The 27655-nt window shown below is 39.9% G+C and overlaps 2 protein-coding genes across 3 annotated transcripts in view; both read right to left on the bottom strand.

Annotated features, from left to right (window-relative positions):
• The window catches only part of VWC2L (von Willebrand factor C domain containing 2 like), a 296018-nt gene extending 278759 nt beyond the window's left edge, over window positions 1-17259 (bottom strand). Inside the window, exons 1-2 of the mRNA XM_082260931.1 lie at window positions 16540-17259; window positions 3548-4002 (exon numbers count right to left, since the gene is read on the bottom strand). Coding sequence (XP_082117057.1) covers window positions 3548-3937 — 390 coding nt within the window. The 5' untranslated portion in view covers window positions 3938-4002; window positions 16540-17259. The remainder of the gene's footprint in view (window positions 1-3547; window positions 4003-16539) is intronic.
• Window positions 17260-17439: 180 nt separating this feature from the next.
• SPAG16 (sperm associated antigen 16) overlaps window positions 17440-27655 on the bottom strand; it is a 1690414-nt gene continuing 1680198 nt past the window's right edge. Inside the window, exons 16-18 of one of the 2 annotated variants that reach the window (XM_082260930.1) lie at window positions 19106-19738; window positions 18022-18863; window positions 17440-17934 (exon numbers count right to left, since the gene is read on the bottom strand). In XM_082260930.1, coding sequence (XP_082117056.1) covers window positions 19563-19738 — 176 coding nt within the window. In that variant the 3' untranslated portion in view covers window positions 17440-17934; window positions 18022-18863; window positions 19106-19562. Of the gene's footprint in view, window positions 17935-17975; window positions 18864-19105; window positions 19739-27655 lie in introns of those variants that run through there. The other variant, XM_082260929.1, reaches the window with a different exon arrangement.

The raw sequence follows: 27655 nt of genomic DNA, 5'->3' as shown, positions 1-27655 counted from the left end.
CATCCCTGCTGGTAAAACAGAGCTCTGCCTTGCTTGCATAGGCAGAGCTCTGTTTTGTGTCTCTTCTTGCTGATCAACAGGTGGCAGCAGACATCCATTAGCCAGCACCTGCTGATCGGCTTGTGTTGTGTCTATTCACAACACAGCTGTGGCACCCGTACATGCTCCCTACCAGGAAATGCCAGATCAAGTACTTGGTACATTATTTGGCACAGGACAGCCACTCTGCCGCCATATTGCTACGTGAGGCAGTCAGCAAGAGGTTACATAGTTACATAGTTAGTGAGGCTGAAAAAACACACCAGTGCATCCAGTTCAACCTATGATGTGTGGGTGTGTGTGTGTGTTTGATTTTATGTCAATAGTACATTGTATGCCCCTGTATGTTGTGGTCATTAGGGTGCCCATCTAATAGTTTTTTGAAACTATCGATGCTTCCTGCTGATACAACTGCTTGTGTAAGAGAATTCCACATTCTTACCACTCTGACAGTATAGAACCCCTTTACGCAGTTTAAGGTTAAACCGCTTCTCTTCCAATTTTAGCGAATTCCTTTTATATTCCCTTTCACTGAATAGTTTGTTCCCTATGCTAGGGTTGCCAGTAAAGTATTTGTACATTGATATCATATCCCCCCTCAAGCGTCTCTTCTCCTGAGAGAATAAGTTCAATGCTTGTAGTCTTTCCTTCATTCCCTTTATTTTTTAACATTAAACCTTATTTGCCATGTAGATGTCCACCCCATTATTTTGTTCAGGTCTTCTTGTAAGATTTCCACATCCAGCGGGGTAAAGTAGTTGTAAACCCTTACCTATACTGTCATAAGTTGGGGATTGTTAAGTTCATTGGAAGTGCAAAACAATGAGTTTACTCCACGCCAGAGGTATGTTTCAGGGCTTTTTCTGCCCACGTTTATTTAAAACAAAGCAAACGTTCCCACCATCAATACAAACGAAACATGGGAATAAACCTCCCGGCTCTTTATTGGCCCTGTGGCTAAGGCCTCATGCCTCAGTCCTCCTGACCTTCAAACACACAGTCCCATTGCTCATGTACAAAACGCTGTACTTCTGTCAGCTTGGCTTATTATCCTGAAGTTCCCAGCTGCTACATCTCTCACAGGCTTGTGCCTCTGTCTGTCCTGAACTGGACAGTATGTGCAGACATGCACCTCTCACTGCTCCCTTCACACACTGACCCCCTCTGGAGGTTGGGAACCTGACCTCTAACTCTGTCTATAACTTAAACCCAGCACACACCTTCACCATTAGTGTGTTTGTTTCCTTGAAAACCTGACCTAGACCTCCATGCCACAAAACCCAGTAAAGTGACTGGCCTCAGGTGATAGACAGAGGTGAACCAAGTCCCCCTACATAGGTGGCACATGATTATCGGCAGCTAAATCTTATTTACAGCCCTTCAAAGTGCAGTATTTATACAGCTTGTCTGATTTTTCAATAGCAGGAGGCAGGAAGCTGAAGGTACAGAATTCAGTGAGATCTCGTAGGAGGTAGGGAATGTACCTCCCTTCACAAAGCACGCAGAAACAGAGCTGAGGCTATTAATCAATGGCTTTGTCAATGGCGCCTGTCACTTTTTCTTTCCTGGTGTCAGGAAAACTTGTCAGAAGTGACTCATGCAGATAGCAGTGGAACAAGGCAGCAAACAAAAATGACACTTTGTGCCAAGAAAATTAAGACAAGCACACAATACAGAGGTATATGGCTTGTCTATATTTCATGTCAGAGGTTTACAACCACTTTAAGGGTAAATCTGTAATATATGTTCTCAGGAATAGAGGTGAACTTACCTGTTGCAGCTTTCATTACCCTGTGTTTTCAGGAAAAGGAAAAGCTCAGCTACTTTTTTGTGTAACGCGCTTCCCACTCTATTCAGCCCCCCATTTTTTCAGTCATTCATCAGCCAGGGAAGCAGCTCAGTAAAGTGGTGGGCCATTATTACTGGTGGGCCATTGTACTATATTAAAGGTATCACTGTGCTAAAAACAGAAAGATTGCATTTTATGCATTTTTGAAAACCTACTAATAACACCCAAGGGTCTATGTATAAAAGGTTCACTCAACAAATATGAAAAACATCCTCAGAGCTTCAATTAAACTTACAATCTCCTAGTGCTACCTAGTAGGGATAATGCATTTTTTTCCTGATTGAGGTATTTAAAACATTACCGCATTATGGCCAATAGATGGTGCCCTCAATTATAGGAGAAAATTATATTAAACAGAATACGGCAAGTTTTTTTTTGGAATTGTGCAAATGTTTTCACTTCTGTTAGGCAAACCTTTTATACATAGAACTCTTGGAGTTATGTATGTGAAACACCTGTTCAGAGACAGATAACTGATGTCCTTAACCTCTACCATAATTCCACCAAATGCTAAATATCTTTTATTCTGATCATCACCTTAAACATTTACATATTTATCCATGAATGGCTTAAAAGCAAACATGTAATTAGAGAAATATGGATGCCATTGCTGATTTAACACTGGCTATGCTAGTTCCTTGGCTGCCTATAGCTTCCATATGTTCTGCATTAGTGATCTGCAACTTAGTGTGAGAACTCCTGATCTTCATACTTTTTCTGAATGATTTACTTAAACATCGTTAAAGCTGTTAAATCAACCTGACAAACTGAACATTTCCAAAGAGAGGTCAATATTTTTCTAACTACAGGTTGGTTCATATAAAAAGTATGCAAATATTTATAATGGTCTTTTAATTTAAAGTATAACTAAATGCATTTTTTTTTTAGTTTTGGACAGAGTGGATATGGATTGGAACACCTATTAGGTTTTTATTGCAACCAATGGGTTTGTCCTTTTTACCTTTCACATTGAAAGTGAAAGTAAGAGAAAATCCCACATTTTGGGTTGTCCCCAGAACAGTTATAGAGTGGACATTTTCCAATGGGGATACTTTTTCTGGTGACCTGGTGGGCCATAAAGGATTCTCTTATTTGTAGGGATTTCCTTTTCCTTCCTGTTTTAGCTATGGGATAGGCAAGGAAGGTAAATCTCCCCAATGGGATACAGATGGCAAAAAAAAAAAACTGACAGGGGTTATAACGTTCCCTTAATCTATTCAAAATGAGAAAAAAGTTTTTCCTATAGTTTTTCTTTAAAGGGGCACGGTCATGAGAGATTAATGAATGCTTTCATTACAGAAACTCCTCTTTGAGAATGCTAGTTCCATGACGTCTTTGTTTGATATTTTTACTGTAATGTTATTTGAGACACTGACCATGAACAAGTATAGAGATAAGTAGTTCTGACACTTTTCTGATACCCAGCATGCTTGTTCCAGGACTGTGATGGAAACATACCAAAGAAAGGTACAGTCAGGCATCTAGCATTTTCAGAAGATTACCTGCAATGTCATCCACCATATATCTATCAAGACAGAGACACTTTTACCACGCTTTACCAAGTTTCAACTTTGTTCCTGAAGCCTCTCTTTAACCCAAGGAAGGAACAGTAAGCCTAGGTCCATTTTACTTTTTAAAGGTAATATATTATACTCATACCTTAAATTCCTCCAGGATTTTGTAAGTCTTCCCATGATATTCACAAAAGTTTTTCACTTCCTTACACTCCGGACAACATCCATTGTGTTCCACTTTAGTGCATTTAGGGTGAATTTTGGGACACTCTGGCTGATCACAAACAGGTCCATCCTCTGTACAAACGCAAGGACAGTTAGAGTGACCTGGGAAAAATCTCTCCCCTAGTTTATAGACAAATCCACTGTCATCCACACAGCCTTTGCCCCTGTAGTCATCAAATATTAAGTTGTCATTGCTAGACGCCTGCTCTCCTTCATCGGCAGGATAATCCTCCTGATTGATTGAAGCAGATGATGCTGAAGCCATGATTGCCAAGAGAATCATGGAGACTGCCGAAATATGAAGAGCCATCCCCCAATGTCAGGCTTCGTGTGTGCCACTCCACTAGGAACTGGATCCAGCTGCTGCCATGTGGGCTGAAAGGAAAGAGACATGACAACTGAATACAGCATAAAGTCATTAAAATGCTTATCTCAGCTTTAAAGAATGGGAAAAACACTGGCTCCCAAGACTGTAAGTGGCTTAATTACAAACCAGCAATAACATAGATTGCAACACTTATGGACATCATTAAACTTCAGAAAGAAGTTACTTATGGTAAAATAGAACACAAAGCTGAGTACCTTAGCTTTCAATTATATTTATATTTTTTATGGCTTAAAGTAACATATACCTTCTTCTCCAGGTAAAGCAGCAAAATTGCCCAGATATTTGTCCTGGAAAATATACAAGTAATCTATATAAACAATCACCACTAAGGAAAGTAATACTATTACTATATAGGCAATCAATCACCCCCAAATAAAGTAGTATTATAGCTATAAAACGGTACTTTAAAGTGTCTTTGTGCTTTTCCCATGCACATTCTCAGTTCCAATGTTGTCTCATGAAGAAATATGCTCCTCATTATTCGGCTATTTTCTTCTGCTTCTGGCACTGAACACAGGAAAGGTGATTATATTATTATGCTGCTGTGGTAAGAGGACTTATGCAAACCTGAGGCTTTTCCCTGTAAGTAAAAAGTGCAGGTTTGCTTTAAATAAAGTTGGAGCCAATTGTCTTTGTTCGCTTTTCCCTCCCAGTTTATGTCCTCCATCACCAACCCTAAATCATCTGGAACATCCTCCATTTGCTGTGGCTTACATTAACTTATATATCTTTTGTCCTTCTGACATGGGCTGCATCCATTTCTCCCTGGAGCCTAAAGGAGGCAGTGGGATATTTATAAGCCTGCAACTAGATTATGTCTCTGTTAGTATCTATGGAGAAATTATATAGGCATTATGCTGTGGCCCACCAGTTTAGTGAAGATGACTGAAGAGCCCTCTGGGCTGGCATCATGGTGGGTGAACGAGGTCACTGGCTGATCTAAGATCTGTGCTAGGCTATATTTATGTTATAGTATGGGGTGGGGTGGGGAGGGGCAGTTGGCTTTAACTTTATACAAAGTATAGTAATCCTTCCTTTTGAGTAATATGTCTATAACTACTTGGAAGTGACTATGGAAATTGTACTATAAAGTCATCGTATACTTTGAATATTACAAAGAAGAGCATAATGCAATTTATGGGTTAAAAAAAAAGCTGGAGAAAGCTTTAAGCCATAGGGAGAATGTATAGTGAATAATTTAGAATCTGTTCTTACCAAATACTGTATATTTTTATTATTATTATTTTTTACCCTCTCAAGCTCCATGTGAGGCGACCTCATAGACTGCTATAAGAGAGTAACCTGTAGAAAGGTGAAACATGCAGTTACTGAGTAATTTCCAACTACCTTGGATCCTTCAGCTCAGGTACTGGTGCAGCTTAAAAAAAGGCCTAAATGCATATAATCTGATGTATATTTACTGGCAATTCTATCCTGAACAGGGCTTACCTTTAATATGCATTACATGTTCAACTGAATGACTGAGAGTATAAAACCTGTCTTTTGTTGGTAACCATAGATAAAATATTGCAAACATTAAAAAGCAAGGGAGAGATTATTCCATTCTGTTGTTCCATTCTAGGTCTCATTGTAAAATGGAAGATTGACAGGTGTAATTCCCAGGAGCTGCTACAGAAGCATTTTATTGGGCTCATCTCTATAATGAACATGTGGCATTTCATTGTGTGCCAATGTATAAATCATACAGGACAGGATTTGTCAAACCCGCTAAACAATAATGATAAAATACCCTAAACCTATACAAAGTTTATTACTCTGTAGCTTTTATTTGTCCATAAACCTTGCAGTGACATTGTCCTATTGTACTTCATCAGTAAATGTATCTCTTTGACAGTTTTAACCTCCATCCCTTTACCGAACACTGAAGCATGTGCATATTATTCAACACATTAAATTCACTGCAGTTATACATGGCTAACTCATTTAATCACCCCTTATTAATTATGAATATGATGAATTATTGAATAAATTGTAAGTCCTCTTCAATGACTACAGAGAATAGGAGGGCGATCTATACAGATTCATTCAGCTTGTGAAGACATTTAAATAAATGTGGGGTTTTTTTATTGTAAGTTGAAGACAAGCCATTTACACTAATACCGGTCACCCTGACACTTGGAAAGCTTCTTGTATTGACTTTCTTATAAACTCCCTTGATTAAAGTCCTCCTGAATGACACACTGAAGGAAAGAGTGAAAGAGTTAACACAGGGCTAATTAAAACATTTATGTGACAGGTCCTCAGTGTGAAGATGCTGTTTTGTGCAGTCACAAGGAATCAATCCTCTTCAAAAATCCTACATCTGAAGAAGGTCCTCATTCAAAGGTAAAATTATAAATATGCTTGCAAAAACTGTACCAGTGGTGGTCAACTTGCCACGTAACAAAAGTATCAAGTGTGGCCCCTAGCAAGACACACCAATATATATATATACACACACACATATATATATATATACCACATATATACACCAAGGTTTATAATTCACAATGTCAATAATTCAATTTGCCTCTCATGTCTTAGTGTTTCGATATGTTCCTAGGGGAATTGGCAAACTCTCTTTCCACTTACAAATTGCTGTTGTCATTTACAAGCTAACTCCTGCTTGGCTCTGCAGGAATCCCCAATTTTCAGTTAGTAGGTATGGAAGTAACACTGAAGGTAGGGGAGTCAGGACAGTGTGGTACACAGATCACCAGCCAATGGCATCTTTCAGCATTTTTACAGATATCTGGTAAAATAATTATGCATGGAAGTGTTGGTTACCAATGCATTACACCATAAGAACAGTGATGGCAGAAAAAAGACCATGTGTGTCTTCCCATTTTTTTATTCATACATGCATTTTTCATTTTTTTCCTTTTTTTTGTCTGAGCATAAATCTAGGATTGTTCGGACCATTATAGATTCATTTTAAGCAATGTTGTTATGAGGTACCATGGGCCATAAAAGGTGCTTAAGAATTGTTGTTTAGGCAAAGGATAATGTTTTTGTTGGGATATTTCAACTCAAAGCCCATTTTCTCCAGGACATGTCTGATGTACACATAAGTGTCCATACATTTTAGGATTAATTTTTAAGTTTTGTTAAAATAGCACAAACCTGCTCATCGGTTCAATGTATTCCTGATGGCTGTCACTAATGTCTGTAGATAGTTGAGGTCAGATTCTCATTGCAACATCTGATCATTTTATGCTATCATATATAGCAGTGTTTTTCAGGTTCTATGGCAAAGCCACAATATGATTTTTGAGACATGTTACAAGTTCTCTGTAAAAGAAGCATGATAACTGCCATAGACCAACATAGCACGGTGTCTTTCATGACTGTAAGCGAAGATGTGTTGATATGATAGCTGCATGTGTATTTTGTTTAAAACAATCACCAAATTCAACAAAGTGAGATATTATGAATCTAAAGTGTTGTACAGATTAACAACATATTGACAAATACAGGTTTGACTGGGCTTGCAAAAGTCACAGTTAAAAAAATAAAGTGTACGTACGAGCATCATAATAGGAGGTAAAGAAGGATAAACAGTAGGGGGAGAGGAATATGAGACTACAAAAAAAGGATGGGGGGGGGGGGGGAGAACATAAAAAAAGATACACTATTGAGTTCTACTGTCTTATTAATGGCAAACTCTATAACATTTCTTTGGACAATTTCTATTCATATAAATCAGTTTATATATTTGTAAAATAGTGTTGATGGAGGAATCCCAGGAGGACACTGTAGGTGGAAGAGAAGATTTCCAGTGAAGAAGATTTCCTTCTTGTACTTTCTGCATTTTTAAAAAGGCAAAACACTGGTAAATGTGAATGCATTGCAGAGATATACTTATTTTTTTATTTTGTATTTCCATACACATTTACAGAAGATTTTACAATAAAGTGAATGTGTTAGAGAACCAAAGTAACAATAGTGTCAACATGGTCGACAAGTATGCTTGCTAAAAGGTCAGTCTCCCCTTCTTGCACACTAGAGGCTCCCACAACCAGTGTTAGTTGTGCAGTAGATGGGACTTCTTTAAAGCTCTATGTAAAATGTGCCTCAATGGCTTTCATTTCTAATTGCATGAGCCCCATTTGTCTGATAAAAGCATGGTGCTGTTTACAAATAAAGCACCATCCCTTTTTTTTATTTGTTAGTCAGAAGTCATTGCAGCATTGATGAAAACTTGATAGCGAGCATTTGATACTGGACACTGTAGCAATGACAGATAGTATCCCACAACAACATTGGATGCAAGTATTTATGAGAGATTTTTAAGGTTCCATAGTAATACCTTCCTGTTTGTTATTGTATTTGTGATCCAGTGGCTCCCTATGAGCAGATAAAGATAGCTAAAACTTAGAAATATTGTTTTTGGGTATAAAAAAGTTGTTGCACATAGATAGTTTAGTCCCTTTGCTCTTTTGACATGTTTATGCTAAAGTAAATATTATGTCTAGGTGTTTGAGGGTAATATAATTTCTTATCAGCACTACTGGTGCTATTGGCAGTTCAACACAAGGTCTTAATTTCCTGTTGTATTTTGCAGTTGAAATATTTAAATATTACAATGCAAAAATAAACTCTGCTGCTTAATTTCATCTTTCCTCACTTTTTTTTAAGACTTATATACTTTTAGCTGGGAAAAGGGATATTGGTGACATCACACATCAGGCTCTTTACACCAGAATATAACACTGGTAATGGTTTTTACAAATTCTATCTACTGACCTGTAAGTTCAACTGAGGGGTGGACAATGCAGCAAACAAAATGCTAACAGGCTCACGATAAACAACAGAAAAGTAGCAGTCTGAAAGATCTGATGCCAAAAGGTTCAAGAAGCACTCACAAATCTAGTAGAATGGGCTTTCACAGGAAAGGATGGATCCTGATAGTTAAGACTATAGGCTTAAGAAATTATTTGTCTGAGCCACCGAGAAATGGTGGAGCAAGAAGCTGTGCCTTTTGTGGGGACCACCCAACATAACAAAGAGTCAGTCTTTCTACTGGAAGTAGTGACTGCAAGGTGGACACAAACAGCACAAACTACTTCCAGATAATGGAGGCAAATCTCTTTCTGTTGTACTGGGGATGGATAGGGGGATATACATACAGTAGGTATAGGGTCTAACTAAGATGCTATGCTGAAACAACTTCAGGAAAGAAAGAGGCTCTAGACCTCAACACCACCTTGTTTCTATGTAAAATGAGAAATGTTTATTTATAAGACAAGGTTGCCATTTCAGATGTGCACCTTGCAGAGGCACTAACAACAAGTGAACCAACCCTGTGAGTAAGTGTGGAAAGGGGAATATGTCTAATAGGTTCATAGGGTGGTTTCTTACAGTGCCAAAAAAAAAAATATATATAGTTAAAATCACACAGAAAGAGAGAATCAAATGAGAGACATCCTGTACAAAGGTCTTAATCAAAGAATGAGAGGCTAACAGTCTCTATAACAAGACCACTAGAGCCACAATTTGATCCTTGATGGTACTCAGGGCTAAATACCGATCCAAGCCTGATTGAAAAAGGTAAGGACTAATCCTAATGAGTATTGCCTGGGATAAAAGATTATTTCCTCGTGAAGTATATCTTCCATGTACAAAAGTAAATTTTGCGAGAAATACACTTTCTTGCTTTTACTTAATAGAAATTGCTGATTCAGAGAGACCTCTATCATTCATGACCTCGTTTTCAACAGCCATGATGTTAAAGCCAGAAACCACGAAGTAGGATGGTAAACCAATCCTTACAACAGAAGGTCCTGATGATCAGAGCATCTGCCAGGAGTCTGTACAGTTCATGATACTACATCCTACTGAGCTAGTCCAGAGCTATGAGTATAACCAGAATGCACATCATATTGATCCAGTGGGACAGATAAGGTAGATGCTTTAGGGAAGGAAAGGCATAGATCAGGTAGTACTTATGTCACTGTGGCAAGACTTCTGGTTCCTCCCTGATGGTTGATATATTCCATTGCATTGTAAGGAAAACCAAATCGCCCAGAGCTCCAGAATGTTCCATAATTTTAATCAGGAGATGAGATTTCTCCAGTCCCTTGCACAGACAACATGTCTAGGTCTACCCCCCCCCCCCAACCTGCCCTGAGGAAGAAAATCTCTGGCTTGAGCTGTGCCCAGGATCAGACCCATATATCCAAGCAAAAAGTTGGTTCAAACACATTGTCAGTCAGGTTTTGTGCCAACTGTTCCCTCAACAGGAGTTGTCTAGATATTTGACAAGTGTAGAATATTGGTGAAGATTGGGGTGCAGATAAAAAAGGCAGATTGTCAGGACCATAGACTGGGAGTGATAGGGTTCTACAATTACCACAATTAAGTGAAACCATTTCTGATATGATAAAAATAGGGACAACAAAGTACAAAATATAAAGGTCTACAGAGGACAGACAGTACCACTAATGGAGGGAGGCTATGACAGATCTGGTGGATTCCATGCAGAATTTTTGGGTCAGAATGAACATTGAGAGCCTTAAAATCCAGGATTGGGCAGATGCCCCCCTTTGGTTTTGGAACTGTGAAAAGGTTGGATTAAAGCCTTTCTGCCACAGGAACTGGGCAATAACTTCTTAAACCAAAAGACCTGCATGGGGGTCTACTAATGTATACAGTGACATAGAAAGGTTGAAAGAAACAAACTAGCTAGGGCGCTGGGAGTGAACCATTTCTCAATAAAAGAATCCTCAAATTGATACTGTCCTGTGAAATGTTTGGGAGATGTGAACAGTTTATAAAGGAGTTTTCCACTCTCCGTACAGGATGTCTGGGAGTAGTGGGTGCATCGGAAAAGTGTTAGTAATATTAGGACATCTAAGAAATACTGGGCAGGTAGCTAGATGAAGCTGAAGGGTGGCCTTCCATTTTTAAGTTGGCATGGACCACATTAATAATAGTGAAAATGGTCACTCTAGGCCTGGAAGTTATGAATCCTAAAAGACAACATGACCCAGCAGGCTGCAGGTAGTTAAGGTAATGATTCAGCATGAGAAGGTGTTAAAGTATGCTTATGGCCTCTGTGGTAACAGTCAGCAATCAATGTTGTATTTTGGCTGAAGAGAAAGCTGCTCCAGGTGAGCACATTAGCCATAGATCCACAGCATAGCCAGGGTTTAGGTTAACATGCTAGCACAACTCGTCTGCAAATACACAATCAAAAGGTTATGAGTAGGCACTAGTCAGAGCATGAAACTCATCAATCTTTACTGTACCCTGCACTGTCTGTAATGTCCTTTGCATGAAGGATCAATAAATTAATTTGTTCATAAATTATATAGAGGTTGGTATTAATAGCTCAATCTCAGTGTTGATGACACAAAAATAAACAGGGCAATAACTTCACAGTAGGATACAGAAACTTTACAAGAGGGCCTCAATAAATTATTGGGGTGGGCAACTTCATGGCAAATGAGGTTTAATAGAGAGTCCAAAGAAGGGCAACAAAGTTTATAAGGGGGCTGGAGGACCTCAGTTACGAGGGTCAACTACAAGCACTAAACCTATTCTCTTGGTAGTAGAGACGCTTGAGAGGAGATATAATAGCAATATACAAATACCTAATGAACTAATAAAGGGGATAAACTATTCAGTCTCAGAAAGTAGAAAAAGACACGGGCAACTCAATGAAACTGGAGGAGAAGTGGTTTTACCTTAAACTATGTAGGGGTTTTTTCACTGTCAGGCAGGTAAGGATGTGGAATTCACTTCCACAATTGTTGGTGTCAGCAGGAAGTACTTATAATTTTAAAAAAACTCTTTGATGTGTATCTTAGCGAGCACAGTATACAGGGATATGGGAAATTATTATTAACACGCACAGCTACACAGGCTAAACTGGATGGGCTGGTGTCTTAATTCAACCTTACCAACTATATAACTATGTAATAAAGGTGAAGTGTTGCAGCAAATGTTGGATTTCTTTTGACTGTAATTTGGCTCATTAAATTATCCATAACTTTGGTGAAATGCTCCCAGGGTAAAACTAAGGAGGGGCTATACTTTACAGATCTGAAAAAGACTCTCAGGCAGGGGACAGCATGTCAGGACACAGAAGGGACATTGCAGGCTGCCCTAGTACTGTTAGAGGACCATGAGCTGGAGGGATCTGGTAGAGTGGGACTGGTCCCCATGTGTTGCATGTTATAGAACAGGTGTGCAGAGTGTGCAAGTGCCACACTTAAACTTGTGACCAAGTTTCTCAGCATTGTAACCCTTTCCTCGGCAAACCACAGGAAAATAGGGACAATGGTGGCATGTGGCTGTCCCAATAAACAAAGTCAATAAACAAAGTAGCTTTGTCCACATGACCTACGCAAGGTTACACCATAAATTGTGCCACAATTCTGGACATAGAAAGTGCTCTGGAGCTAATTAACACATGACACAAAGGTTTGAAAAGTGCCGCAATGTGGAGCCCTGTGAAGAGGTCACATTCTAGGCAGGCCTTAAAATCGTTCAGCCAAGGGGGTCCAGGTACAGCCCCCAAAACTATCGCTGAGGATACACATATTTAGATAACTGCAAAAAAGGAAAGCTCACGCACTGTGCAGAGAAGTCTTGATTGATGAAAAAATTATCTTGGAAAAAAGAAAATTTGGCCAGTAAAAATGGTTAAACACCCCTCAGTAGAGATAAGACACCAATTATCCTAAGACATAAGCTAAAGACAAAAAAAAAGCAGAGGCATGCTGGGAGTGGGAGGGGTTACACCATGCTGGCCACTGTTTTTTTGTTTGCCTGTGTCCAAATCTTCCTGTGGGTGGCATTATAACCCAATTGTCTCTAATTCCTGAGTCTCCCAATGAATGAGAAAGAAAATAATATTTCAGATTTTCATACATATAAAGTGTCAAGCTACAGCAAGATGGAAAAGGCTGAATTGTTATGAGACTTTAAAGTGACTTTGCTAAGGTTTTTAAAAAGACAGTATCAAATGAAATGTCAGCATGTAAATGTTAAACCCAGTCAGAATTGATATTTTAGATATCCAACTTCAAAAAGAACATTTCTGAAGATAACTTGCTAAATCTTATATTATACTAATTTGCCTTAGAATGTCGACCTTTACATATAAATCCTGACATGAAGACATGCTTCTACATCCTGTGTGTTTAATCTTGGCATAGATAAGTTGATTGTGGGTTTTTTTGATGCTGACTTCCTGGCCTACTGTATGTCAGCACTAAACATTTGGTCATTGATATATTGAGCTATTAGTGTATTTGGTGTAAAATAATTATCAGGTTTAGGACATAAATATTTTATGGTAATGCTTATGGATTATGAGTTAAGTTTAGCTTGAAGTTGGTGTTTAGGGACTATGCGAGAGTGACAGGAAAGGCTGAGAAATAGCAGTGCAGTAGGGTTAAGGTTTGTGTTGAAAAAAGCTGGTGTTAGACGTTAGGCTGAGAATTAAAGTTTAGGGATTAGTATTACAGAAAGAGATAAATATTAGAGAAAGTGTTAGGGGATGTGTTAACAGAATCTGGGGTTATTAGTTAGGTTTAGGGATTAGGTTAATATTTACATGGGGGCTAAAGTTCAAAGGTAGGGTTAGGGATTGAGCTAGCTGTAGTTAAAGAGACAATTGAGGTTACATGTAAGCAAGTCCAATTACACTCCAGCGATAAACATTTATTTACGTTTTTACTGTTCCATTAGCAACTGCACCAATTTTCAATAGCTTAAAATCTATGTGGCAGGTAAAAGGTATAGTGGTATAATTGTAATTTTGTGACCAGTGATACATTTTTTTTTTACCTATGCAGAACTAATCCTTTTACCTATGTAGTGGTTTTATAATAAGTGACACTGTCAATAAAGAAACAATACTTTATTAGAATAATACTGAAGAACTGTTGTATTACATAATGCATATTGTAGCAAGGTGTCATTTGAAACAAAAATAATCACAATAATAATGAATCAGTATTTTACCATAACAGTGACCTACAGGCATATCTGTCCTTTCTATGCAGCAAAGCATCCCATAAAACACTTCTGTGTGCAGCATGCCTATTTGCTCTGGCTGCAACTTCCAGCATTACATGGGAGAGGAGAATGTTTAAGCCCCACAGCACACAAAAATGTCCACTCGTGAAACTGCAGATAACAAATCTCCAGCCTGAATGTTGTGCTAATGAATCTGCTCTATCAGGAACAGTCGCACTGTGAACTTGCCCTCCTTTCTTCTCTTTCATCTTGAGTTTGATGTCTCCCAGCCTCTGCACAACAGGCAGTTAGGGAGACTGCCACAGGCTAACTCAGCCTCACTGATAGTTTTTGATGCCCCAATACTTCCATGTATACCGACATCTCACTCACAAGCACAGATGTGTCAGGTAGAAATTCCAAGTGATCGCCAGTTATTCTACTTAGATCATCATCCTTGTTGAAACAGCCAGTGTAGAAAAGGTTGCAGCATTTTCTGAGGACAACATGGTTAAAATCACACAAGAACAAAATAGTATAAGATAATATTATGAGTGCCACTTGTCCACAATATAGATCACCACAGCTCAACCATACCATATTAACTATTCTAGCTTTGACTTGATAATGGATTCCTTAAATGCTGTTTTGGATGGGAGCCGCTCCCTACAGCCAGCTAATCAAGGCTGCCAACACTAAGCAATTATTTGGTTTTGGGAAGGTAGTATTTTAGTAACGACATTGTTTTTTTCTAAAACAGTATGCTATCTGAAAGGCAGGTTGAGTGTCTGGCTTCTTATTATATAAATATTATTGCAATGCAGTAGTGGTTAACTTTTTCAGTGCTGAATGGCATATACCACAAAAAATGAACCCAATCTTAAAAAAATATGGGACAAACTGGTATGTATGATGCATCAAAGTATTTAATAAAAGTGTTCAACAAAAAATGTATGTATGCAGCAGAGCTATTGATTGATAGGGGACGAGGCAGCGACCAGTATGATTATTAGCATGATGAAGGAAAGTGTCCATTTGACTTGAGGGTTATAGAGAAACACAGAAAATGAGAGTGGAGAGCAGAAAGCAGTGCATAAAATAACTGTGAGCCCCCATCAGCTGGACAGAATACGTGTTATGCATAGCCATCACAGCAGTGTAATTGTGTATCTTTTCATGTGGCCTAGACATTTTATATCAAATAATCAGTTCCCTCATCCTCATTGATATCTGGCTGCATTTTAAAAAAATATTCAAGACAATGAATATGAAGACACAATTCTTTTACCAGCCACACATTACTTTAATGGTATATGTAGCCTAAACACACAAACTATATTAGTCACAGAATTAATTTGATGTATTGTCCCTAAATGCATTATACTTTACTACCCTATCCTACACAGGGGTGCAGGTTAGTGCCCCGATAATTTTGTTAAATGGTTTGTACACTTAATAGTTCATCTAATCAAGAGCTTTGGCCGGGGGTTATTCAGGACTTAGAGGCACCTGGGTGTAATGTCGATATTAAGAACTATTAACTGTCCCTATGGACTTTTATTGGAACTAGCAATCTTATTAACAAATCTGCAAGACTACTAAGGATATCTACTGTAAGGTATTTGTCAAAATTCTATGGATTTACTGTGAGGTGGGTTATATGCATCAATTTATTGAAAACAATACATTTTTTTTTTATTCTGTGTAAAGACCCCTCTGAGTTGTCTATTGAATAAATAGTCTGATAGTGTTGTTGCAACAGTTATATGTTTACAAGTGCAGTAATTATAAAGTTTGACATTTAACCCTTTCCCACCATTGAATGCAGTATACTACGGTGTATAAGGATTCTCGAACGATGCATAGAAATGTCAACCTTCCTATAAAAAGCTCACCTGAAGGGACGTTTAAAGCTGCAGCATATTCAAATGGTTTGCTTTAAGTACACAGCTGAGAAATTAGACTGCTTGATTTAACACCACTGCATCAAAGACCGATGCATTGTTGGAGCTGGCACACATAACATAATGTGAAAATAGGAGTAGAAAGGTGATGGGCACATTGCTACTGTATCTTTGTTGGCACAATCAGGGTTCAGGCTTTGTCTTCAGAGGCCCTCAAGCTTTTGAGGTACTAAAAGATCCAGCATACACATGTCTGGACCTTCTGTGGCTTGCCTACTGGAGCAAGCAGTATGCCTGTGCCTGGATAATGCAGCAGGGTGTTTGATATTTAGGCTAGTGTTCAGAAATCTATGGGACACATCATAGCCTACTGTCATTGAATAGCTTCCAAAGTCAGGTGGACCCTTCCATAATAAAATATGTGCTAGGTGGTGATAAAGTTAAATCCCTCTTTAACCCACTTTAAACATGTTTGTAATTTATATTTTAAATGATCAGGTTTACATGTAAAGCAAGAAACACAGACTAGTGACCGTGTTTGCATCTGCATATTCAGCAGGTATGACTTTCTAGGTGAATACAACTAACCATGAATAATGAATACACAGGTTGTGTTGATTTTGCAGACTCATGCTTCTAGTTTTGTCTTACCAGTTAGGGGTTAATCCTCCAAGGATTATCTGGGGAAGTTTGAAGCCAAAGGTTGATTCTGCGGTTAGCCCATCCTTGGAGCCAAAAGAGCCATTGTTTAGTAAGAAGAAATACCCAGTCCCTCCAGGTCCCCTGCCATGGCACACAGCGCAAAGCCTTCTCTAGTAAGGAAAGGCAGTCTGCAGGAACCCCAGCTAAAACTGAGCTGGATTTACTGATACTCTACGACAACCCAAGACCAGGTAGATCCACACGTGAGCAGAGGACTCATGGTATCCTTGGTAAGTCCCGGCCACTAGATATCCCTGCCAGTCACTTACAGCTGAGGAGGTGGGTTAAGACTTCAGCAGCACTAACAGCATGAAACTGGGCTCATACCCAGACTGGAACCCCTTCAACTCCATGGCAATATGCTGCTGCCACAGTCGCCTACAGACAGATCGGTAGACCGTGCAGGAGGACAGGTGGAAGAGAAGAGGCATAACTTTCCCCTTTAATTGCACATAGGAAGGCGACTTGGTGTATCCTAATGCTCAGCTTGCGGATTTGTAACACCTCTAGGACCAGATGGTCGGGACAGATCAGCACCCAGCCGCCTTCAGCAGAATTCTGAGATTAGGATGGAGATGTTCAGCACCTCGGACAGCTTCCCGGATGGAGTAGTGCTGCACGCCAGGGTTGTAGTAGTAGAAGCAGCGCATGGTGGGGTTCAGGACCATGGACAGCGACGTGTAAGCGTCTTCAGCACCATGGATAGCAGCGCCTGCCTGTGTTCAGCACCACGGACAGCAGTCTTCAGCTCTGTGGACAGCGGTGTATAAGCGTCTTCAGTACTGTGCACAGCAGTGTTCAGCACCATGGACAGCAACACTCGGCTGTATTCAGTGCCATAGACAGCAGCGTATGACGACGTCCAGCACCATGGACAGCAGCGCAGAGCCGTGTTCAGTACCATAGGAGGCAGCTCATAGCGGTGCTCAGTACCATGGACAGCAGACACGCACTGATCACTCAGCGCTCTCAGCACTACACACACTGTGACACACACAGCAGCATAGCAACGTCCAGCACTCCCCACACTGACACACAACACAAGAGCAATCCAAGTCATACACAGCTGCACACTGGAACACTGGCTAACAGCAGCCCTGCAGCATTCACATAGTAACATTAAAAAAAAAACCCACAATGGAATGCGTTTTGTAAATGGAGAATAAAGAGTACTACATACTCCCTAGGGGAGAACACAAGGGACACTTTTCGCCAGCCCCTTTAACCCATTCATGTAGGTATGTTATATAGGCAGCCTATACACACTCTTCTGTGTCCATGTTTTGGAACTGTACTGTGTTATTACTTAGAAGTGTAAAGAGAAATACACGCATAAATACTTAACTACAGAAAAAAAAAAAAAAGGATTACTCAGAGGCAATCCTTAACTTCAGTGGACTAGCTACTAATGATGTACAGAGATTCTACTACTTTTGATGTCCAGGGTCTCATTTATTTGCATTTGCAGTATTTGGCTATGCTGAAATATATGAAGCTACACTGATCAGCACATTTAAACAAGTGCTTCATTGGCAAACATCTGTTGCTGGACAATTTCAACCCAGAATATAATGACAGCTCCCTCTTTCTATCTGTAGGAAATGCAGTCATGTGTAACGATCCTCCTGTATAAACAACTTGAAAAGTGCATGCACTGCAGCTCTCCATTCTATCTGTAGGAAGTGTGATCCTGTATAATTATCCTTGTGTATAAACAACTTGAAAAGTACATGCATTGCAGCTCTCCATTCTATCTGTAGCACATGTGATCATGTATAATGGTCCTCCTGTATAAACAACTTGAAAAGTACATGCACTGCAGCTCTCCATTCTATCTGTAGGAAGTGTGATCTTGTATAACCATCCTTGTGTTTAAACAACTTGAAAAGTACATGCATTGCAGCTCTCCAATCTATCTGTAGGACATGTGATCATGTATAATGGTCCTCCTGTATAAACAACTTAAAAAGTACATGCACTGCAGCTCTCCATTCTGTCTGTAGGAAATGTGATCATGAATAATGACCCTTGTGTATAAATAACTTGTAAAATACATGCAGAGTAGCTCTCCATTCTATCTGTAGGAAATGTGATCATGGATAATGACCCTTGTGTATAAACAACTTGTAAAATACATGCAGAGTAGTTTTCCATTCTATCTGTAGGAAATGTGATCGTGGATAATGACCCTTGTGTGTAAACTACTTAAAAAGTACATGCACTGCAGCTCTTCATTCTATCTGTAGGAATTCTGATCCTGTATAACGATCCTCCTGTATAAAAAACATGAAAAGTATATGCACTGCAGCTCTCCATTCTATCTGTAGGGCATGTGATCATGTATAACGATCCTCCTGTATAAACATCTTAAAAAGTACATGTACTGCAGCTCCCCATTCTATCTGTAGGACACGTGATCATGATGAATAATGACCCTTGTATATAAACAACTTGAAAAGTACATGCACTGCAGCTCCCCATTCTATTTGTAGGAACTGTGATCATGTATAACAACCCTCCTGTATAAAAAAAACTTGAAAAGTACCTGCACTGCAGCTGTCCATTCTATCTGTAGAAAATGTGATCATGTATAATGATCCTTGTGTATAAACAACTTGAAAAGTGTATGCACTACAGGCTCTCCATTCTATCTGTATGAAATGTGATCATGGATAACAATCCTTGTGTATAGACAACTTGAAAAGTACATGCAGAGTAGCTCTTCATTCTATCTGTAGGTACTGTGATCATGTATAATGATCCTTGTGTATAAACAACTTGAAAATTACCTGCAGAGCAGGTAGCTGGCTAGTTCAAGGAAAACACACACCCATGAATACACACTGCAATTCACATTACCAAAAAATCTTTATTGAACTACTCAGCAATGAATCATGTTAGGCTTGCAACATAAGAATCCAAGCAGCAGTAATGCTTGCAGTATTTTAGATTACATTAAAATGTGCTCTGCTTCAAGACCAAAATCTGACGGTGCCATCAGAGCCTCCTGAGATGAGAAAATCCCCTTTATGATCAAAGATCACACACTGAGCATCATCTTCGTGACCTTCTAGGCTGGTCAGTTGTCCAGATGTCAATGCCAGAATCTTGATGGTTCCATCATTGCTAGCCAGGGACACCAGTTGACCTGCAAAGGAGAACACATCAGAGGGGTGAGATTCACACTGTGGACGATGCTGAGAATAATGATTGGACTGCAAGTGATGTGTGCTGAATTAATGTTTTTATTGGAAATAACTTCAATCCAAGCGTGATAAATCAATATAAATGAGACGGGCTGTCCATGCCAGCAAGTAAACTCATAAATCCCTACCGTGGACATCCTGTGCTTATTTATTAGAATAAACCCTTCATCTACCGTATGGCACACACTTTAAATCCACCTATGTATTATAAGTAGAACGCAGCGGTAGTCTTGGTTGACTCATTTCATTTATTTCTATTTCCAATGTGGATGGATGTGTGATGTGCATTTTAACAAGGTTATCTCAATTCAGATGGTTACACAAAACAAATAAAACCAGTAAAACTGTTGTTGCTCTGTGGAGAAAAAGGCAACATGTTAAAACCCAGCTCCACACAAAAATCTTTTCTTTTTCCTTTTTCTTTAATTTTATTTTTCATGTCATTTTGTATAGATTTGGAAAAAGATAACGTAATGTAATCCTAAAACTTTTTTTCATTCATGGTTAGTAGAATCCAGAAAAGCAGCCCGCTCCAAGCCTCCACTCATACCTTTCAGCTGGGGGTATATCATGGAATCACACCCTCACGTCATGTGCTGCCTGAGCTTAAAAAATAATTGAAGGCAAAACTTTTTTTTTTTTTTTTAGAGTTGGGATTAGAACACTTGTCAGTTTTTATTGCTGTCTGTGCCCCCATTAACCACTTGCCGCCTGCCCTATAGCAGATTGATGGCGGCAAAGTGGTAGCACTATCCTGGCTGGCCGTCATATGACGTCCAGCAGGATAGACCACTCTGCGCGCACCCGGGGGGGCGCAGAGTGGCGATCGGTGCTGCGGTGTGTCACTCTGACTCACCGCATCTCCGATCCCGGTAAAGAGCGTAATGATGTAGGCTCTTTACCATGTGACCAGTTGTGTCCAATCACAGCTGGTCACATAGTAAATAGGAAGTGCCGTTGATCAGCTTTCCTTAGTTCGTGCCTGACTGGCACGAGTAGAGGAGAGACGATCGGCGGCTCTCCTGACAGGGGGGGGGGGGTCTGTGCTGGTAATCAGAGCATTGATTACCAGTGCAGACCCTTGGGGGGTGCCACTAGAGCCACCAGGGATTGCCCGCCCATGGCCACCAGGGAGGGCAATCAGGGCTCAGGGTCCCTTTCAGTGCTCTCCCCATCAGAGCTGCCCATGATTGCAATCTATCAGTGCCGCCCACCAGTGCCCATTATTGCCCACCGGTGCCGCCTATCATTGCCCATCAGTAACGCCTATCAGTGCCGCCTATCAGTGCCCATCAGTGCCACCTATCAGTTCCGCCTATCAGTGCCACCTATCAGTGCCCACCAAGGCTGCATATCAGTGCTACCTATCACTGCCACATATCAGTGCCCACCAGTGCTGCATATCAGTGCCGCCTATCAGTGCCCATCAGTGCTGCATATTAGTGCCACCCCATCAGTGCCTGTCAGTGTGGCCTCATCAGTGCAGGAAAAAAACTTATCTATTTACAAAATGTTATATAATATATATCAAAATATCAAATACCACCGAAAAGAAAGCTCTATTTGTGGGAAAATAAATGACAAAATTTGGTTTAGGTATAGTGTTGCATGACCGCGCAATTGTCATTCAAAATGCAACAGTGCTAAAAGCTGAAAATTGGCCTGGGCAGGAAGGGGGTGAAAGTGGCCTGTAATGAAGTGGTTAAGGAGATTCCCTCTCTCTAATTTGTTCTGTATACCATTATCAATAAAAGTTAAAGAAAACCCCAAATAATAATGGGTTGTTCTCAGAAGACTAATAGAGGTGAACTCTTCCAATAGGAATATTAATTCCAGTGACCTGGGGTTCCCCAAGGAATTCCCTTTAATTGCAGGTAATTCCTTTCACTTTCTATTTGGTTATGAGACAGGAAGTGAAGGTACATCTCTGCAATGGGAATGAGATGGCGAAAAAAAAAATTGACAGGGGTTATAAACCCTCCCTTTTAGAAAAATTCAAGCAGGCAGCTCTTTATTAGAAAAGATATATGCCATGTCTCTTCTTCAATAATGTACATTTGAAAACAAAGACAAAGGCGTAAACACCTCGTAGATTAGCTTGTATTAATCATATGAATTAAAAGATAAAAATGCACTCAGGAAAATGGCAATAAAAGGACAGGTAGGCATGTGGATGGTGGAAACTTGAACTGTGGCAACGCATAATCAACAGACTCCGGCCTTGGCTACTGGCAGGGGGAATGGCTAGGACCTGAAAACCTCAAACCACTGGAGACACTGATTACAAGACCATAATGGCTGATGAACGAGACCCAAAAGTGTTTTATTTTTGGGGGGGGGTTTTCATTCATTTTATGCTTCACTCTATCATGCGGTCTCTCACTCATCTTCCTGGCTTTGGCCATATCATATTCCTTTACTCATTTATGCTATACTGCAATACACAATTATATAGTATTATATATATTTTTTCACCTCTCTTACTCTATTCTGTAGCAGCACTATGGTGATTTTAATCTACTATACTCTTTATCACTACAATATTTTATATATATATATATATATATATATATATATACATATATATATATATATATATAGATTTTTTGATAGACATTCTTCCACGCTGCTACATGTCCTTGATTCTTCATTGTATCCACCTAGCCCACACTCACCATGTGTGCGGCGCGCTCTGCTTGGCCCGCCTACAATGTGTGCCCTCAGCTCCCAGGGAGGATATTCGGGGTCATACCCACTCTCCATTCCATTCACCACATGAGCTGAACATAAGTGTGGGGCTTTGCCTTTTGCCTCCCCTCCCTCTCCCCCCCCCCCTTTTCCAATTCGTATTGTTCACCATCGTGCCAATTTCCTTATATGTTTATTTTTAGATTTTTTTATACATCTACTCCTGATGAAGTGGCGATTTTGGGCCATGAAATGCATTGAGGTTACGAGGTTTTAAAATTCTACTACTACTCTACTACTACTTGGATTTTCAGTCTCTGATACTGTGTATACTCCCCATTACTCTATCATATATGGAATCCGGCCTTGCTGATTTCTATGCATTTGGACTGGGGGACCACTTATCAGCTCTCTCAACATTTTGATCTTTGTAACATTTTATATGTCATATTGAACTGTATGTACCAATAAACATGTAATTTGTTCTCTGCCAGCCTTGTCACGTCTCTCACTCAAAGTCCCAACCTTCCTTTTTATCTATTGAACAGGGATGGAGACGCACAGCCTCATTCAAAGTCCCAAACCTCCTCCCCTTATGGAGACCCGAAAGTGGAGCTGCGGGATTGGAACCTCCTCCACCTGATGTCACAAGTGGTGCTTGCACAGTTGGAATGTGTTATGCATGAATGCCTTGAAATGTGTTCCAACTGTGCATGTGCCACCTGTAATATTGGTCGCAGAAGATTCCAGTCCTGCAGCCCAGGTCCCCTACATTGGGCTTACTTCCAGGTCCCATACATTTGGCATCACAGTCTTGTAATCAGTGTCCCCAGTGGTTTTAGGCACCTGTGTCCTACCCATTCCTCATGCTGGTCTCCAAGGCTGGGGTCTGTTGATGCATAGCTACTCTCCAGGTTTCCATCATCCACATGCGTTATCACCCTGTTACTGTAATTTTTGCAAATGCATTTTTAGCTTTTAATAAATGCATATGACTACTACATGCTACACTATGAGGTGTTTGCCTCTTGTCTTTGTTTTCCAGTTTGCTCCTCTCCTGTTTCTTTGGCTGAAACATCTATTTAGTTAGAGCAGCGTTCATTTACTTAAAGGATATTCATGCTTTTTAAGCTTTTGTTTGTTTATGAATTTACATACAATGGATGCTGTGTCAGTAATTTGGTATCACAACCTTCATTTATTTTTGCTCTAAATTGGATACATAACATTTTACAATAGTTGCATGAACACTTTCTCTGGGGTTGAGCACTGTATGATCCACGGGCCATGGGATTATCTTTCTTATATTTTAATAATATACACTTACCTGCCTGCTTGTAGTCTTCTATTTATTGTACACTGAGCTGAGCATGCAAAGCTCAGCATGCATTCCCAGCACATTGGGCTGTCCCCCATGTACATGCTTGGACTGGCATCAACCCCCACTAGTCAAACAAAAGTCAAAAAACCCTGAACCCTTGGAGCATATCACAGCTGCTAATGAGGGATGTAACCACCATTTCACTGGAAGGTGAAGAAGAGTATACTGGGAAGTTTACTTCCTCTTTAATTATTACATTCAAGGCATGCCTCTGATTATAATGGTCACCATTTGCCAGTGTGCTTAGGTCAGCTCCCAACCAAACTTTCAAACCCTTATATACTGTAGATTGTATCATAACTGATCACATATGCAGTACTATGGCAATTTAAACAGAGGCTAAGCTGTCTTTACCTACACTTTAAAAAGTTTGTCAAATCTTAGCTGCTGTTAGCAACCATGTTGGGTTAGATTTATCCTAACTTCTTTTCTTGTGACAGCAGGACAAGAAATGAGAGGAAATAGGCCATCACAAGCATATATAGTAGTGTCAATGTTACAGAGCTTCTAATTCCTCCCCTCAACACTTCCTAACGCTCATCATAAAATCTAAAATGAAAACTCTCCAATAGAGAAACAGACAACAAAACAAATTCCACACCAAACAAGAAAGTTTTGGCTGGAGTATATAGAGCTAATAAACCAATCTGCTACCAAATAAAAATAGAGGTGAGGCATATAATGGAGATAAAAAAAATAAATAATAAACACTATATCTAAATATAGCATAACTTTATTTTAATTATTAAACAATGTTGACAAGTACTTAGACGTTGTTGACTAATCCATTTTCAGCAAGTACAGAAAATACCTGTTGATCCTGCAAGAAGTCTAGTGTCCTTGTCACTTTCTGTCACTGAACTAAAATCTCAAACAATATTATCAGCCTTCCCAGTTACTTTTGCTATGCTACAGACCCCCCCCCCCCCCCCGTGTACTAAAGATGATGAGAGGGGGAGATGTTTGTTGTCCAAATCTTAAAAGCAGCCAAGGGTTTTAATGCTGCTGCTCCATAAATACAATTTAGTAAACAAGCACTGTCATTCAAGGTCACAAAGTGTGATCAGCAAGTGAAACTAAAGGAAAACATTTTGAAAAAAGAAAACAAATGTGGTAACAACATTGAAGGATTGGTAAGCTGCAATATACATTTTTGTTTGTGGGTTAGATTTACTTTAACATTATGGAGAATGCACACATGGAGACAAAGACTAGCTGGTAAATGGAAAACCTATATTTCTGCCATTTCTTGCACTATTACATGTTCCCACACACCTCAAATTATGTTTAAAAAAACATAATATGTAGCTCTGCTAAAAACAATATAGTGTCAACAATATCTTCAAACCTAATCATGTAAGGACCTCAATAATAGAAATAATGTGAAAATCAATAAACACAAATCAACCTGCTTGCTGAAAAATCTTTCTATTATGTACACTTTTCATATAAGATATCACCATACGCATAGAGTGATATGAAAAACAAAGTACAGTTTGAATCAAAGTCCTTTTTATATTTTGTGCATTGTGCTCCACACCACTCCAGTTTCAGAAATGTGACTCCCCACATGTACCTCCACCATCCATACTGTGAGCTCTATATTTTACCTGTAAATATAATAGGTCAAAATGTGACTTTATCTTTAAGGGGCACATAAACTCTCGATCCTAAACATTCCCCGATCTCCTTATGGAACCATGCGCCTCCACCCCTTCTCCTCGTTCTACTATTTCCAATGGTTTTTCTTCACTTCCTTAGACAGTAAAAGTACATTTCCCTTTTATATATGGTACTCCTTCAAATTCCTCACTAGGTGTATGACAGATTTTCCTGTATAACAATGGTCATTACATGCCATCTTGTCACCACCAGCACAGAGACTACATTGTTGCAGACAATTTCCGGTCATTGTTTAGAATTGGGAACTCCTTATCACATGAGCTCCCTTCTGCCTCCCTGAGTTAAGACTAGGGATGCACCGATTCGACTTTTTTGGTCCCGATCCCGATCTTTTGCTTTGTGAAATCGCTGATTCCGAGTCCGATCCGGAAGTACTGTTTTGTGAGCTTATAACAAAATAATACTTCCGGATTGGTATCGGCAGATACCTTATAACAATTGTGCATTTAAGAGGTTAAACTTCCCTCCTTTGGCAGACGGAACGAAAAGATACATTGCATTCATTGTGTTTACTTAACTGGGAGACTGACAGGCATTTGCAGAGGCTCTTTTTTTTTTTCTTTGACAGCTGTTCTCTGCTCCCTCACAGCTATGTAAAGAGCAAAACCGGATTGGCCCGTGGATCTGTTAATTTTACCGATCCCCCGATCCAGCTATTATGGCCATATCGGTGTCGATATCAGATCCTAATATCGGATTGGTGCATCCCTAGTTAAGACCCTGTTAAATGTCCCCACAACAGCAATCTTTTCAATTTCCAAATTATTAGTCTCATTTCATGATTTTTATTCAAGAGCGAATTCATGCTGTCAAGACTTTTCAGCACACAGTTAACACATTTTTCACAATCATGCCCATACAGTATCTCACAAAAGAACACCCCTTACATTTTTGTAAATATTTTATTACAACTTTTCATGTGACAACACTGAAGAAATGGCACTTTGCTACAATGTAAAGTAGTGAGTGTATAGCTTGTAGAACAGTGTAAATTTACTTTAATGTCTAAACCGCTGGCAACAAATATGAGTACACCCCCTAAATGAAAATGTCCAAATTGGGCCCAAAGTGTCAATATTTTGTGTGGCCACCATTATTTTCCAGCGCTGCCTTAACCCTCTTGGGCATGGAATTCACCAGAGCTTCACAGGTTGCCACTGAAGTCCTCTTCCATTCCACTCCTCCATGACGACATCACGGAGTTGGTAGATGTTAGAGACCTTGCGCTCCTCCACCTTCGGTTTCAGGATGCCCCACAGATGCTCAATAGGGTTTAGGTCTGGAGACACGCTTGGCTAGTCCATCACATTTACCCTCAGCTTCTTTAGCAAGGCAGTGGTTGTCTTAGAGGTGTGTTTGGGGTCATTATCATGTTGGAATACTGTCCTGTGGCCCAGTCTCCGAAGGGAGGGGGATAATGCTCGGCTTCAGTATGTCACAGTATATGTTGGCATTCATGGTTCCCTCAATGAACTGTAGCTCCCCAGTGCTGGCAGCACTCATGCAGCCCCAGACCATGACACTCCCACCACCATGCTTGACTGAAGGCAAGACACACTTGTCTTTGTACACCTCACCTGTTTGCTACCACACATGCTTGACACCATCTGAACCAAATAGGTTTATCTTGGTCTCATCAGACCACAGGACATGGTTCCAGTATTCCATGTCCTTAGTCTGCTTGTCTTCAGCAAACTGTTTGCGGCCTTTCTTGTGCATCATCTTTAGAAGAGGCTTCCTTCTGGGACGACAGCCATGCAGACCAATTTGATGCAATGTTCAATGTATGGTCTGAGCACTGACAGGCTGACCCCCCACCCCTTCAACCTCTGCAGCAATGCCATGAGGTGCCATGTTGAACTTTCTGTGACCAGTATGAGAGAGTGAGAGCAATAACACCAAATTTAACACACCTGTTCCCCATTCACACCTGAGACTTTGTAACACTAACGAGTCACATGACACTGGGGAAGGTAAATGGATAATTTGGCCCGATTTGGACATTTTAACTTAGGGGTGTACTCACTTTTGTTGCCACCGGTTTAGACATTAATGGCTGTGTGTTGAGTTATTTTGAGGGGACAGCAAATTTACACTGTTATACAAG

This window comes from Pelophylax lessonae, assembly GCF_965119305.1.
Source record: "Pelophylax lessonae genome assembly, chromosome: 6".
Classification (NCBI taxonomy): domain Eukaryota; kingdom Metazoa; phylum Chordata; class Amphibia; order Anura; family Ranidae; genus Pelophylax; species Pelophylax lessonae.
Note: the sequence above shows the minus strand (reverse complement) of the source record. Positions and strands in the feature narration are given on the sequence as shown.